The sequence below is a fragment of the Eimeria necatrix genome, genomic scaffold (genome assembly GCF_000499385.1).
Source record: "Eimeria necatrix Houghton genomic scaffold, Enh_scaff11, whole genome shotgun sequence".
In the NCBI taxonomy this organism is placed as follows: domain Eukaryota; phylum Apicomplexa; class Conoidasida; order Eucoccidiorida; family Eimeriidae; genus Eimeria; species Eimeria necatrix.
This window is the reverse complement of record NW_013651892.1, coordinates 195,125-210,663: the sequence shown is the minus strand read 5'-3', so window position 1 is coordinate 210,663 and position 15,539 is coordinate 195,125. Positions and strand designations below refer to the sequence as shown.

At 53.7% G+C, this 15,539-nt stretch overlaps 2 protein-coding genes across 2 annotated transcripts; one reads left to right on the top strand and one right to left on the bottom strand.

Annotated features, from left to right (window-relative positions):
• Positions 1-1,384: 1,384 nt before the first annotated feature.
• On the bottom strand, positions 1,385-5,764 carry ENH_00007110 (hypothetical protein, conserved; the record flags this gene model as incomplete). The annotated part of the gene is made up of 1 exon (XM_013578328.1): positions 1,385-5,764. The coding sequence occupies one exon, from the start codon at positions 5,762-5,764 to the stop codon at positions 1,385-1,387; it is 4,380 nt and encodes a 1,459-aa protein (XP_013433782.1).
• A 4,679-nt stretch (positions 5,765-10,443) lies between these two features.
• ENH_00007100 (hypothetical protein, conserved) lies at positions 10,444-13,662 on the top strand (the record flags this gene model as incomplete). Its single annotated transcript, XM_013578327.1, has 1 exon — positions 10,444-13,662. The coding sequence occupies one exon, from the start codon at positions 10,444-10,446 to the stop codon at positions 13,660-13,662; it is 3,219 nt and encodes a 1,072-aa protein (XP_013433781.1).
• Between the last annotated feature and the right edge of the window lie 1,877 nt (positions 13,663-15,539).

Sequence of the window (15,539 nt, the reverse complement as noted above, 5' to 3'; positions counted from 1 at the left end):
AAAATAGTAGCAATATTTGGTGGCTTCCCTAATCCGGGTGTCGATACACCGCAGGCCATGTTTGCCTGTAAACGAGAGTGTCAATTCAAATTGCACTTTTAAAGGAAAATGCTACTAATTTCGTCAAACGCTATATTAATGTCGTTGTGCAATGTATCCTAATGTTGTGCGTGCACGGAGTGTACGTTCACCGCTTATTGGTGGCGCACAAAATCGCAAGGCCAGACTCCATACACATACATACAAATGTACGTAGTGCACCTTATATTCACAGTCCTCCTCCATACACACGACTTCAACCTTTATGCATATGCACAGGACACATAATGCGTTCTTGTGCACTGCCTGCACTTCGAAGTAAACGTTGACCACGCATGCGCATGCACGAGCCTCTTTTAGACGCACATTATGTACACATTTATGTACCTTAGTTACACACAACACCTTGGACTTTGTGTGTATGAGTAGATACTTCGCACGCCAGGGTGTGTCTATTTTCAACACCTGCGCATGCGCTTACCATATATACACACCCCTCGGTGTGAATGCGCTTTCAGGATGCCTACATGCATTGTAAATGACACATATACGTATATTCCATATATTAGTACAGTCCTATATATTGCAGAGACGCACGTGCGTTTTACACAGTACAAATAAACATTCATATACAAGGGCTTAACAGCGACACAAGCTTGTACCCATACATGTAAAACAGAATGTGTGGGCATAGCACAAGAGTACACAATGCACTTTCATATGCGTATACATATTTCATCTATAAAGAGATACATATACACATTTACGCACGCACAACCTACTTCTAGAACGTTCTATAACGTATATGTAAACATACTTAAAATCATAATGTGTGCATATATACATGTACATAGGGCCAAACCGACGACATTGCAACATTTGCGTCAGTAATTACAGACATCCACCCGAGCCTTTGCAAGCAGAGCCGTGATCTGTCTTTTCTACATATGTCTAATATGGCCTCCCCAGTTTATTTTCCGTTTACTTCACGTATTGCTTCACACTTTGCATTCTTTTCCCTCTGTGGCTACTTGTTTCTTTGCATACACCTGTATCTCTTGCGTCCTCAAGAAGTGCAGGCGCCTTAGGCTTACTGGTACCTTCAAGCAAATGGGTGGCGCGGAGTGTAACGGAGGTGTGGGGTGTGCAGGCAGTTTGGGGTGTACAGGCAGTCTGGAGTGTACAGGCAGTTTGCGGTCTACAGGCAGGTCCGAGTATACCGGCAGCTTGGAAGTGCGAGGACTGCTCCTGGTGTATAGACAGTACAAAGTTATTGCACGCCCGTCCCCAGGGCCCCCCACCCGATGTCTCTCTTTTTTTGTTGATTCTTATATCACTGCTCATTTCACTGGGGATCCTCATCAGAAAAATCGTCGTCGTAGGGTTCTCCTTCAGAGCTTTCATCTGCATCTGTATTCGAGTTTGCAAAGAGGCTTGCCCAGGGAGCTTCTGTTCCTCCTGGTCTTTGCGGTGCAGCGGCTGTTTCCGGTGCTGCTGCTGCTTCTCCCCGTGTTGCTGCTGCAGCCGTCGTCGGTACCCTCTCTGGTGCTTCTGGTGCGCCTGCTGGGGCCTCCCCTGCTGGCCCTGCTGCTGCTTCTGGGGCCGTTGTGACTGACGGGGCTGCTAGGGGTTCTTCGGGGCCACTCGCTGCTGCCTGTGTTTTTTCTGGCTCTTTTGGAGCAGCTGCTGTTGGCGGTAGTGGCGGTGCTTGAGGGACAGTGGGTGCAGATGGTGGCGCTGGTGCTTCTGGCGCTGCTCCTGCTTCGGGTGCTAATGATGCTGTTTCTTCGGGTGCTGGTGATGCTGTTGCTTCGGGTGCTGATGATGCTGCTGCTTCGGGTGCTGATGATGCTGCTGCTTCGGGTGCTGATGATCCTTTGGTGGCACTTTCTGCTCCTGATGTTTCTGGTGTTTCTGGCCTCTCTTCTGTTTCCTCTGTTACAGATGGTCCTGAGGATGTTCCTTCTGACTCTGCTTCCGACTGTTCTGCTTCTATGTCCAGTGCTGCTGCTTCTTCAGGAGATGCTGCTGCTGGCGGTGGTGCTGCTTCGTCTGCTTCTGAGTCTCCCTCTGCCGATGCTGATCCTGCACCAACCAGTTCTTCCGGTATCTTTGGCAGTTGTGGTGTTGCCGCTCTCCACACAATTTCATCTGCTGTTTCCAGCTGCTTTACTCTTGGCGCTACTCGGGGTCTTGGCAGTGGTGGGGTTTTTGGCACTGCTGAGGTCTTTGGTAGTGCTGTGGCATCTGGCGCTGCTGGGGCCTCTGGTGTTGCTGTTGCTGCTGGGGTTTCCGGCTCTGCTGGTGGTGCTGCGGCTTCTGGCGATGCTGAGGCTTTTGGCACTGCCGGGGCTTGTGGTGGTGCTGGGGCCGCCTTCACTTGTGGTGCTGCTGGTGTTGCTGGGGCTTCCGGCGCTGCTGATGGTGCTGGGGCTCTTGGCACTGCTAGGGCTAGTGGTAGTGCTGGGGCCGGTGGCACTGCTGGTGCTGCTGGTGCTGCTTCGGCTTCCGGTGCTGCTGGTCGTGCTGAGGAATCTGGCACTGCTGGGGCTGGTGCTGCTGGGGCTTTTGGCTGTGGTGGCTCTGTCTCTGCGGTCTGCAAAGCCCCGGCTCCTTGCTGCGCCTGCGTTGCCTGCGGCGGCTGCGGGACAGCGGCTGGCTCTGCTGTTGGTGATGCGGCCTCGGGGCTCTGCTGGGGAGAACCAATCAGCTCCTTCAAGAATTCTTCTTCTTCCATGGGATCTGCGTTGCCGCGTGGCGCATATTGCACGATTTTCGGTTGGGGGAACATCCATCTATCTCCTCGTCCTCCTAGCACTTCCAGTACCTCATCTTCTTCCTCTTCTGGCACTTCTTCCTCTTCTGCTGCTGCGGCCCCTTGAGCACCGAACGCTGCACGCCGGCTCCCAGCTGACTGCGGCTCTGGAACTTGCGGCTGCCGCGGCTGCTGCGGCTGCTGCGGTCCTGCTGCCGCTGCTTCAGGCAGGTCCCCCTTTTCTTCTTTTCGTTCAACTTGTTCTGCTTTGCCGGCCGCTTCTGTTGGTCCTGCAGCCAGCGCGCCTCCGATCGCTCCTGTTTGTGGTTCGGCTGCTGGTGCTGCTGTTTGGGAGCTTTCCGCAGGTTGCTCAGAAGCTGGAGGCGGTTGCTGCACATGGGGAACAACGAAGAGAGGATCCGGCGGAGGCAGTACAACTGGTGCTGCAGCAGCTCCGGGTTGTGCGTCTGGTGCTGCAGCAGCTCCGGGTTGTGCGTCTGGTGCTGCTAGTGGTGCTGCCACTGGCACCTTTGCTTGCTGTTCGTCAGAGTAGTCTGCAGGGTAGAAGTTGTCGTCTTGATCAGCGTCGCCGAAAGCTGCTAAAGGAGTTGCAGGATTTTCAGACTCCACAATGCCGTCGCTGCGCACGAGTTTGGGCACAGTTTGCCTCGGCTTTTCCTCGGGGCCGCCCTTAACGGCTTGTGGTTTCGCGGCTGCCGCTGCTGCCGCTGCTGCTGCTGCTGCTGCTGCTGCTGCTGCTGGTGCTGCGGCGGCTTCTGCTGTTTGCTCGTCGGAATCGTCGGGGTCCAGATCCACGAAAGGGTCCTCGAAAACGTCTTCATCTCCCTCTTCGTCTAAGACCCTCACCGCATCGTCCGCACTCTCCGTCGAATCCGTAGAGGGGAGAGGGCCCAGCAGCGCCACATCCATGATCTGGTGGGCCTCCAAAGCACTTCGAATGAAAACGCCAGACAGCATTGCGCCGTCAGTGAGGGTGGCGGCCATAGCGCCTTCTGCTTCTGCGTCGAGCTGCAGCTCGCGCTGCCTCTCCAGTTGGGCCGCAACGCTTTCCAGCTCAAGGGGGTCCAGCATGTCGCGGGCGTCGGCCTGCAGCTGATCTGCTGCTGCCAACAGCTGGTGCAAAATGACCAGCATTTGCGCCTCCTGCTCCAGCATGGAGGTGCTGGACAAGTGCAGGCTCAGCCTGTAGGCCAGCGCCTCGGCCTCTGTTGCGGCAATCAGCACTTCGTCTATAGTAGCCACTCCGCGGGCCCGTTCCCGCACATCTAGCATTTGCTGCATTTCATTGTTGGCGTCCCGCAGCAGGCTTTCTGCCCTCTCCAGAATGGCATTCAGCTGGTTTTGCGGCATCCACGGTACGGTCTTCAGCGACATGGCCTGCGCACTCGCCATCTCCTGCTTTTCCTGCAATTGCTGCAGCATTTGCGAAGCGTTGTCGCAGATGCTGTCTACGGTGATCATCGCGGCGCTGACGGCCTGCGGCCCAGCGGTGTGCAGCACGGTGAAGGCGGAGGGGGACTTTTCAATAACAGTTGAAATGGCTGTGAGATTTTCTCTGATGTGTCTCGCGGCCAAGTCCAGCGCCTCCCGCGCGTCGTCCATCTCCTCGACGTTTGGGGCCTCCTGCAGCAGCTCCATTTGCCGCTGCATCGCAGCGAAGGCGGAGCCCAGGCTTTGCAGCTGCGCCTGCGCTTGCAGCAGCTGCCCCCTTTCCTTGGCCGCGGCAGCAGCAGCAGCACCGCCCTCGCCCGCAGAAATCGTCTTGAGGGCCGCACTGACCAGCAACTCCGCTGCTCGCCGCCGCGCCCCCAACTCCGCCCCCACCACCAACCACTCCGTTAAGCTGCCAGAGCGCAGCAGCGAAAGAGCCACATCCTCGAGCGCCTTGGTTGCAGCAGCAAACTGGGCTCGCGCGGCCAGGCTGTGGCGCGCGGAGCGCAGGCAGTTGCTGCTGTGCTGCAGCGAAGAGGTCTTCTCCGAAAACCAGTAGAGGGGCTTACTTCCCAGCTGCTTCTGCCGATTCATGACCGTTAACATCAGCCGGCGGGCCCCGGAGGCCGCGTGGAACAAACAGGTGCGCCAGGCATGCACGAAGTCCGGCTCTACCATTGGCTGCAGATGCGCCAAGTATTCATCTTCGAGCGTAGAGACCCGGGGAATGGAGGGGGATTCAACGACTTCCTCTCTCACGGCCTTGCGCACCATCATCTCGAGGTGTTCAACAGCAGATTGGGCCTTTCTGTTGGACCCCACCAGCGCTGCCAGCGCGTCCGCCGCCCCTGCTGCGTCCCCCTTTGCTGCTGCAGCCTCTGCAGCCTCTCGGTCGCCCGCGGCGGTCACAAGCAGCGACCGCAGCTCCGCCACCAGCACCGAGGCCATGGGCATATCCAGCGCCGAAGCCACTCCCGAAGCCACCGGCAGCAGCCCCATCATCTCCTTCAGCCGCTGCGACTGCCCCTCCAGAGTCAAGTCCTCCGCCTCGGGCTCGCCTTTGCCTTTCTTTGCTGGGTCTTGCTCATCGTCTTGGCCCTCCTTGCCGCTGTCTGAGCCTCTCCCCCGCAAATGCAGCCAGCCAAGCGAAGCAGCAGCCGCAGGCGCAGCGATAGCTAGCGCCAGCAATAGTGCGAGGGCAAAAGGCAATGCCTTGCCTTTCCGGTTAACCCTGGAAATTGCAGTCGCATCTTCCGGAGTGTCCAGAAGAGCGACAGAGTCTCCAACTTGCTCATCATCCGCGGCCACTTCTCCCTCTCCCGGTACTGTCACCGCAGGACTTTCGTACCGTTCCTGCCCTGGATACTCAGCTGCTACTGCAGAAGTGAGAAGAGACGATGCGCACAGGCAAAAAAGGGCCAAACCGAGAAAGACCCCTAAAGCCAACCCTCGGTGGGGTGCCGCTGCAGCTGTGGGGCGGCGCTGAGCACTGCGAGTTGAACCCTTCAGTCTATTCATCTTTCAAAAAAGTGTGTGCAGTTTATTTCAACGTACGTTTTAACGTCGCGCGTTTCTGCAGGCGAGTTCTGAAAATTGAACGTCCTCGCGCCTGCGGGGCGGATCAAGCGCCAGCTTTTGGTGAAGTGCAAAAGAAACCCATCTGCCTGGTTCCCAGTCCGTTATCTCTATTTCATTAGTTCAGGAAAACGGCAAATACCAGAAGAAAGACCAAACCGGCGGCAAGCAGCGTGCCCGTGGCGGTTGCCCTCGTCTCTTGCTCTCAAGCTGTCGACTCACAACCCCAATTCAGCAGAGCTTGCTTGGTGGCGCCCTAGGCTCGTGCGTTGTTTTGAATACAGCCTTTAAAATTAAAGTGCGAGTTCAGACAAATAGAATAATTTTCGTTGGCCCACAAAGCTATCGAGCAAAGAGCAAACAAACGTGGCAAGCCAGCTGTGCAGGCTGACCCGATTGACTCCGAACTCCCGGCGAGCGTGGCTACCTCACCACCTCTTTCGCCCGTTTTCTCCCGTTCGGATCACCACTTACTGACAGCATTTGTAGCGCATGCATTTGATATATTTTCGCATTAAACGCAATTAAAATATCGAAAGAACCCTGGCAAGCCTATTCTGAGGGGTGGATAGTATATGGCACGCTGGGGCGACAGGCGCCGTAGGTGAACCTAGCTTGAATGGCTGTTCGTTGCCCCATTCTTCTCCTTTGTTGGGGCATTTTTGCCAAGTAGTCTTGCAGTTTGGGCTATTAATGCAATTATTGGGGTGTTTCGGGTAAAATTTCGGAAGAGGTGCGGCGTGATTGGTGCGTTTCTGTAAGGTCGCAGCATCCCCCTGTGTTCCATCCTCGCAGCATCGTTCGTGCAGGAGTAGGTCTTGTGGAAACTAGCTGAAGGAATGATTTATGCTATGTATACGGCTAGAACTTCAATAATAAACTTGTAATTTTCTACATATATCCCAAGCATGGACCGTGCATCTTGTGCAGATACAACAACCAATTGTGCGCATATGTGTGTGACCCGGCTGCTCTGGGTAAGCAAACAAACACTAGGAGTTTCCCTTGAAAATGGCAGGTATAAACTCTATGGTGCAATGAGGTGCACCCTGTACGGTGAACTACTGCACTCCCGTAGAAACTATGATACTAGCATCACAAGCAAACAAAACAAGACTCCAAAGTGTCTATGGACAGCATACTGAGTAGCTAGACAAACCCAGATTCAGATTCCACTCTCGTGAGAATGTAGGGATGCTCTCATGCAGCTCTACACTTGGGGTTATTGAAAAACGGCGCAACAATGCGCCATCTGAAAAGACACGTACACGGGTTGAAAATGGGTCACTAGAAAAGGGCATCGCTGACCAGGTAGCCTCTCAGAAGTAACAGTGTACAGTAGGCTACCCTACACGTCTGATTTTGGATTATATGCAGAGCTTTAGAGGCCCTGACCCTAAGCAATGCTGGCGTGCGTATGCTCGTTAAAAAGTAAGACCATGTGCTTGTTTGCACGAATGGGTCATACAAAGTTAAAGCTTCGACACGCTTTTGGTGGCACTGTGAGCCATTGATCATTTTTCCAGCTCTGCACTTCTGGTGCCACAAAGCCTTCTCATAGTGCGCCAACACAAGCTGGGCACGTGAATGGATCAGCACTGCTAGTTGACCAACTCTCGATGACACCACACACAGTAGGCATAAACTTCTCGATGACCCAAACACTTAGCTAGAAAAGCTGGTAAGGCTGAAGGCTATCAGCGATGCGTGCTCGCTTAGTGCGCACAGAGCTTCCATTGCCTACAAGGTTGTTGCAAGCTACAATATGCGGGTTTGGCTCCAGACTTCACAGGGTCTTGCCAGCCATCTGCGTCCTTTACACACGTTAGTACCAGTTTGTGCTATGCTTGAGTTATATTCAATATTCATGCCATCAAAAATCATTTTTCTTCACAACTGCAATGCGCAGCTGCACGCTCACGGCTTTGTCTCCCCCTTAGTGCTCCCTTGATTTAGGCCTTCTCGAATTGTAATCTTTACAAACAGCATTTCCTTTTACTCAGGGTGTGCCTATGCAGTATATCGCGATTCGTAGAGCCCCATATATTTCAATAATGAGACCAGGGCGCTACTAAGGGCGTAACAGCCAGATATCCAGTGTGTGTCAACATCGGCGAGTAAGTCCGCCCACAGCGCCAATGATATCAGCAGGCTCACTGGCACTGTTCGTTTTCTGCATTAGGCACAGTACTGTAGCAGGCCTAATGCCGCTTTGATATTACGGGCGCGACCGGAGACAGCCTTTATCGGGACTTCAATGGCGAGTAGTGTCTGGCGCCATGGCGGCGCGGGGCGGCGCACTGGTGGCAGCTCAAGAGGCTTTTCTCAAATGATCTGTGAGTAGTTCTGACGTGCTCCTCAGATCTACTCACAGATCATCTAAAGAGCTCGCTTGACCCATATGCTTTTAGAAACGCCGCGCTACTCCCTGCCACGCCTGGGAACCTTTAGCATGCAAAATTTCTTGCGAAATGGCCCATGGCTTGCCCCTATCCTCACCAAAAGCGATCTCATTTGCTCTTGTAGAGAGCGGCTCGACTTTTTGCAGGGCATCTCTGCCGAGAAGGCCTTCTGCTAAACATGTGGTTACTTCTGGTGTTCTAGCTGGCAACTTCTGAAGTAGTTGACAAATGAAAAGTGAAAGAGGGATAGGTTTCGGGCTCCTCTATTATATTTTGGCCGGGTAGGGTTTCTCAGCTATTCTTCGAAAGGGCATTCGGGGCTGAGAGCACCTTTAGAAAGTTCTAAATATGAACACAACAGAGAAATCATGTGTTTGACTTGCCCATTTATTTGGACAGCCTAGCAAGGCAACAGCTGGCAGCAAAGGAGCGCCGTCACCACCTGTTCTACAGGGCGCTCGGTTCACGTGGTGGCCATTAACATCTACAGGACTCTCACAGTGTTGACATGCAAACCGGTGCTGACGCCGCGCGACGTACTGGGAGAAAATACTGGCACTTTTGCCTTTGCTTTTGCGGGCACAAGCGCGGACTGACAAGGAAGGGTAAGCAGCAAAGAGACCTTGCCCACCTTGACAACGTCCCTCCTGGGAAGGCACAAAAAGGAGCAGCTCGTGAGGAGGGCAGCGGAAGCTGGAACAGTGGGAACAGGGAAAAGTAGGGCCGATCGCCATACAGTTGCCATGCTGGCCCAGTTCATTCCAAGTTCGACTGGTGAACAGGGTCGCAGAGGAAGTGTGGAGGAGAGTTCGACGGGAATTTACTGTGCAGCTCTACCGTATGTTTTCAGGCTAGCTGCCGGCTATTCTTGAGTTCGACCTGCTTCTGTACTGCGAAGTGCCACTGCGTCGCTTGCACCACGATTGCCGAGCTTGGCGTTTTCGCCCCTATTCTTAGGGGCCAAGCTTCAACTGGATCCCTGAGGTGCGCTTACATTGTCTTCCCTACACATTTAGCTTTCGATTACAAGCCATAAACAATGAAGCTCAAATGCCGAAAATACTTGAAAATCACCAAAACTGACTTGTTCTTCGCCTTTGCTACGGCCAGCCCCGGCACTTAAAGGGTCTCACCACCTTCCAGGCATCATTTTCTCGCTAATATGGATTAGACTAAGATGTTTACAATAGCTGCTGCGTAGCTTGAAACGTGGCTTACAACTATAAGGGAATTTCGGGCACCACTGCAGTGTCCAGCGTTTCAGCACTCCAGCATGGGGCAGACAGTCAATGAGCACAATAACTTTGTCTGTTTGAAGTGGAAAGCCTCAGATCTTCTGTCTTTTCACACATTAAATAACATTTGAATTAAAACTATTATTTTTGGTATGTGCTGCCTCTTAGAAGTGGCTCCGTGCACCCTTCTTGTATTGAGCACTCCGTGTGTAGGGCGGTGCTCATGCAATCGCTTAACCAGGGATCGCTCGCTGCTGTTATCTTCAGCGGGCATATAATTTTTAAAGCATAGTTTTATTTTCTTCGACTTATTATCTTCGTATCTGCTAAATTTGCGGGGACTAACCCGGCACCAACCAGAATCAGTGCAGTGCCCATCGGCGGCTCTTGCTGTAGGGTAGCACGTTATTATTGGGTCTTATTAAGGGCAAGACTGTTACAGTTTATTGTATAAATGTGCACACGTTAAAGGGCTAGTCCATAATATTGACGTTTTCAGGTAAAGCTTCAAGAAATTTTGGTGAACGCTCAAGGGGAGCGGACGAGGGGAACTGCTTCCGCTCCCACTGGCCCCGCTCGTTCACTCTATTTTGAATTTCTGATTCTTTGAGGAAAAAAGTGGGACTTTTTTTTTCCATTTTGTACGATCCGCTTGAATTTTGTCTTTTAAACTTGTAAAATAGCCCTGCGTCCCCCCAGACTCTTGCGCACGACATAGAGAAGGCAAGTGGCAGCAGCCCCTGAACAGGAATAACGTTCCATTTTCTATGTTTGCTCTCCTGTGTTTTATGTGGAGCCCATATACAGGATAAACCTTTTAAGGACTGAATATTGAGCAAACGGGCTCTTTTCTCCTGTCCACACCGAAATCGTCTCCAGGCCTTAGGCACGCAAACGCGATGTCAATCGGTAACTAAGAGCAGTCGCACGCAGCAGCGAAGCCCCGAGCAACAACTTGAAATACAGTACACTTTTTCTTTTAAAAATGAAAAACTACGGAAAGCGCTCTGTTTCCCCCTGCCCCACAGTGGCAGCTCCTCGTATCCCCAAATTATCTCTCCCGGCTCAGTTGTGTGGCGCTCTCTTTTGTTTGTACTTTTTGTCTACCATAACTGCCGCTGCAGCGGCGAAGAATGAAGCTGAAGACTACTCCTTATCCGTTCAAAACCCCTTGGGGCCAGGGCTTCATGGAGGGACGGTTCCTAGTAGCTACAGTGCAGCGGCAAACCTGCACACTGACAACACTTCTGTTGCCGTAGAGGCACCGGAAAGCGTTGCTCCCACTGGCTCAGCCGCACGAGGCACCAAGTTATGGGGAGTGGGGCTTACTTTGTTGCTGGCGTTTGTCGTCGGGGGGGCGCTGGCTTCAGGTGCTGCTCCGTGGAAAGACCTCATGAAGAAGAGCATAAGGACGACCCTTCGAAGGACCGTCGGAACGAGTCCATCGATGGATGAAAGACGCCAGTATGAAATGGAGCAGCTCACAGGAGTGAGCTTTTCACAGGAGTCGAGACGCCTGCAGGAGCTGCAGGCCTTGCTGCCTGCTGCGTCTTCCCTGGCGAACGTGATGGAGGTCCCCATGGCTTGGGTACTGATAATGCAGCTAGAAGAACGCATATTGGCTGCTGCTACAGCTGAAGAGGCAGCAGCCAAAGGGGATACCGGGGCTCTTACAGCATTTGCAGCGGCAAACAGGAAAGTCGAAAGCGTTTATGAGCAAATGGAAGTCCTCACGAACAACTTAGCAGCAGCAGAGGTGGAGGCGGCTCCCCATATGCACCCCGTGACAACCATAGAGCAGCGCTACCTTTCGGACTTGAAGCCATTTGCGAATCAAGAGTTCATAGACGCGTGGCGCACCTGTGTGTTCCACACGGCCAGCACTGCCCATCGGCTGCTCCACGTTGCAGCAACACGCCAGCAGCAACTGCAGCAGCAGCCGCTCTTCCAGATGAGCATCGACGGGGCCTCAATGCAGCAAAACTGCAACATAATGCAGTCAATCCGCCATACCCTGATGGCGAGGTCTGACCTCTACGCTGCCACTGAAATGCTGGAGCAGCTGGCAGTTACTGTCTACCAAACGAGCACAGCAATAGAGTGGGAGCAAGAAGCAGCCGAGCTCATGCTCAAGAAAAATGTCGCAGAAATGATGGTGCTCACAACACTGAGGGAAGCATTCCAAAGCGGCACCAAAGCGCCGAACGACTACGACGTCCCCATCAATGCCTCCCTATCACCCTCGGGACTGTCAGCCGCGAGGGATCGGGGGTTGCTGGAAAGTCTGTTGAGGCAGCTACATGGCCTGAACGGCGCATTCTGCGTGCTGCAGCAGCAGGTGATCATGCTGAAGGAGGCCACGGACCCGTTGCAGATCGGAGCTGCTCGACACGCCGCACACAAAGCAGCGAGCCGCATAGGCAAAGTGCTCGAGGATTTCACGAACGAGATGCAACAGTCGCCTGCTGCTATCCTCACGCTGCAGGGGCGCTCTAAGAGTGCAATTGCTGCTGCTGCGGGAACTATGGACAGCGTCTGCAAAAGAGGCGAGCATCAGGTGCAGCACATACAGAAAGTAGCAGAGATGATTGATATTCAATCGACTGCGCTACAGGCCATTAACTGGATGCCTCAAGAGAGGCTAAAGACGGCCCAAAAGAAGGCGCAATCGCTTGAGCACGATGCCAGAGTTCTGCTGCAGAAGCTACGTAACATACGAGAAGAAGCAGACAAAGTGGAAACAGTAGACAGTGTGCTCAATTGTACAGAAGAGGCAGACGACATATCTTACAAGCTCAGCGAGAACTTGAGTAACATTTCGATGATCCAGCAGGAGCTGCAGCTGCTGGCGATACTGCAGCAGGCTGTTGTGTCACTCGATCGGCTGCAGTCCAGGGCCCAAGAAATGGTAGGAGCAGAAGGGGTTCACCATGTGGCGGATTTGCTGAAGGAGCAGCAGGCCGTGCAACGAAATGCAGCAGCAATGCTTTCCAAAACTTACGACCTGACTGCCATTGCTGTGGTGGCCAGCGAGCTCATGCGAAGCGCTGAGCTGGTTCACAGCATTCTGGAAACGGTGCTACTGGGGCCGCTTTGGGCGCTGTCGAACTCAGATCTGGACCACACGCAAGGGCCAATGGTGGAGGAGGAAGAAGAGGATGAGTTTTCTGAGGAATCTGTAGTGCATATGCCGAAGCTCGACGAGGCTGGCCATGCAGAAGAAGCAATAGCAGAACACGCAAGAGACGCAGCAGGAGCAGCAGCAGCAGCAGCAGCAGCAGCACGCGCAAAAGTAGCAACTGAAGGGAGTGCACGAATACCCCTGCCAAGCGGCTCCATGTGGAGAAACGAAGGAATAGCAGCAAATGCATTTGCGGAGGCTTCTCACGATTCTGAGGAGGAAGCAGAGCAAGACAATGCGCACCCTGCAGACGATGTAACGCCACCAGCAGAGCAAGACAGTGTATACCTTGCAGACCATGTAACGCCACCAGTGGCGGCAACAGCAGAGCCAGAGTCAGAGCCAACTCAAGAACCCACTCCTCCACAAGAAGAGCAAGTGCGCCTTCACACTGAGCAAGAACCAGGGTCAGCTGAAGCGCCTGCAGAAGCAGCATCAGCGGCAGGGGAAACAGCAAAGGGCCTCACAACTCCAGGAGCAGCAGCACCAGACGCAGGTAAAGTAGCGGCAAGAGTGAGTGCATCCGAGGGAGCAATGACGCTTCCGGGTGACAGACGAGAGACCGACGAGAATGCAGCTGCATCAGCAGAAACACCTGACGAAGCGGGACAGAAACTGGAAGCTCAGCAGGAGGAGGAGGAGCAGTACGCACTCAAACAAGCAAAGCCGCAGACGCCTGCAGAAAGGGTTCCAGCATCTGATGCACAAGAGGCATCAGAAAAGTCACTGGAGCAGCCCCTGGCTTCAGAAGATCTGGGAAAAACAGCAGCCGAGGGCACTGGAGGTGGAGCAGCAGCGGAGGAGTTGCAGGTCCCGCACTTCATGGTAAGGGGGTACACTTCAACAGGCCAAGAGCAGCCAGCGGTTGCAGAGCTGACTGCGGAGCAACAGGGATCGCCAGAGCGTCCTCAAATGGGCTTGCCAATGCAACAGCCAGAATCTGTGGAACAGCTAGGCCAAGGGGCGGCAGCAGCCGGCGCCGCTCGACAAGCCCCTGCAGAGGAAATCAGAGAGGAAGAATGAATAACATGTGACCCAGACGCAGGCGCTCTTAACTATCGCAAGCTAAGGGGGAAGCTCAATACGTGACAGCGTCAGCTGCACAGACCAAAGCTTCAGCGCCTGCAACGCTTGCAGCAACGCAACAAAAGCATTGGAAGCAGCAACGCCAAAGCCAAATGAGCCAGAAGAAACGGCATTGGCACTAGCATAACTACACGCGGCATCGGCACAAGCATCAGCTAAACCAGGATCGCTGCTAAAGCAGCAGTGGTCGAAAATCACCAGATGCAAAAGCGGCATTTTTAGCGCCATCAGAATCAACCAGAAGTATCACCAAAAGCAGCAGAAGCCTCCTCTGGCCAGGCACATGTCAAGGTCTAGTAGAATACGGGGCATACCTCGGCCCCCCTGCGACAGCTACTGCAATTGATGGTGGAGTAGTTGTGGCTTTTCCGATTGGTGCTGCTCCTACGCTGCTATGCTCTGCTGATACCGTTCTCTGTGCAGCGAGGAGGCTGCACATCCGCGAGGTGCTTCGCCTGCAGCGGGCGACCAGGCGAGGCATCAAACGGGCCATTGCCTCCGCTGGTACTGATGGCAGTATTGGTCTTTTGGGGTTGGCTATCGTTGGCGCTGCTGTTGTTCAGGTAGCGCAACGAGCTAACACTCAAATAAATGGCCGGCATCATTACTGCTTCGTTGTTCGAGTACTTTCTGCTGTCGATGTTGCAGCTTCCCTTGCAACCGGAGTTGTTGCTTCCCTGGGCACGCTGCAATCAGGGCATGTGGAGTCGCCGGTGCTGCATATCTGCGCCAGATGCCTCTACGTCTGCCCCAGAATTTGCAGCCCAGCTGCCCCGCCTGCTGTTTGCAAGATGTACAGCTTCAGCCTTGAGGCTCGCAGGAGCCATGTGCTGTTCGTGCCGGTGTTCATGCTGCTGATGCCGCGAGTGCTGTGGCTGCCAGTGCCACTGTCGACATTGCACGTTTTTATTGCCACCATAGCCCGCTGTACTGATGCCCGTCTTGCCGTTTTTTTTCATTCTCCGCAGCAGCTTCAGAGCAGCAACTGCAGCAGCTCCAGAAGCACGGCTTTTAAGGTTGAGTGGACACAGAAGCAGGGCTGTCTATAGATCGTCAAAAGCACCTGAGATAGGAATTCTTGAACGCAAGCCCGTGGGAGGTCTGCAAACTGTCCCACGCGGGTACAAAGACAGGTTCAGCAGCGGGCTCCATTCGTGGGCATTCGCGGTGACCCCGCACTCAGCCCTTTCACCATCTTGGACCAGATTTTGACATTAAGTTAATTATTATTACAATTTTTGCAAATACACATGGCCATTGTCACTGGGAGAGTGCGCTCGCCTAAGCTGCGCACCTCACAGCAGCTCGCCTATCCGCGCCAATCGTACTGTAATGGCGCGATGAGCTACACTAGGCTGCTCTTTAGGTTCCTTGTGACTGCATCTTCACACTTATTAAATCAGCACAGAGCCACTATAAGTTGCTTCATTTCGCTGTCCAGGAGCTCTGTTTGCAGTCACAGGTGGCCTTGCAGTAGTAGTTCCTTTCGGGCACGTCTGCTGGTAGGAGAGCGGCCACGATCAAGGGAGATGTCAAAAGCCTCTGTGTGCTGGCCTGCGGGCAGGGGGCCCCAAGGGCTCGCTGCCTAGCGGGGCAACCATAAGTTCCTGCGTAAGTTCCTGCACTGTGTGGGTACATGCTGCCACGAAGAACTGTTCCGTCGCAGGGGTTGTGAATCGCCTTTCGCAATTCAGCTCTTCGACGTCTTTCATATGTCAGCATTTGGACGTGCAGCCCAGCCATAGGGTCACTGTTAAGCGCTCTCTAGGCACTTTTCTTGGTGTCGGTTGGCACTTCAACTTGAGAAGCATCAA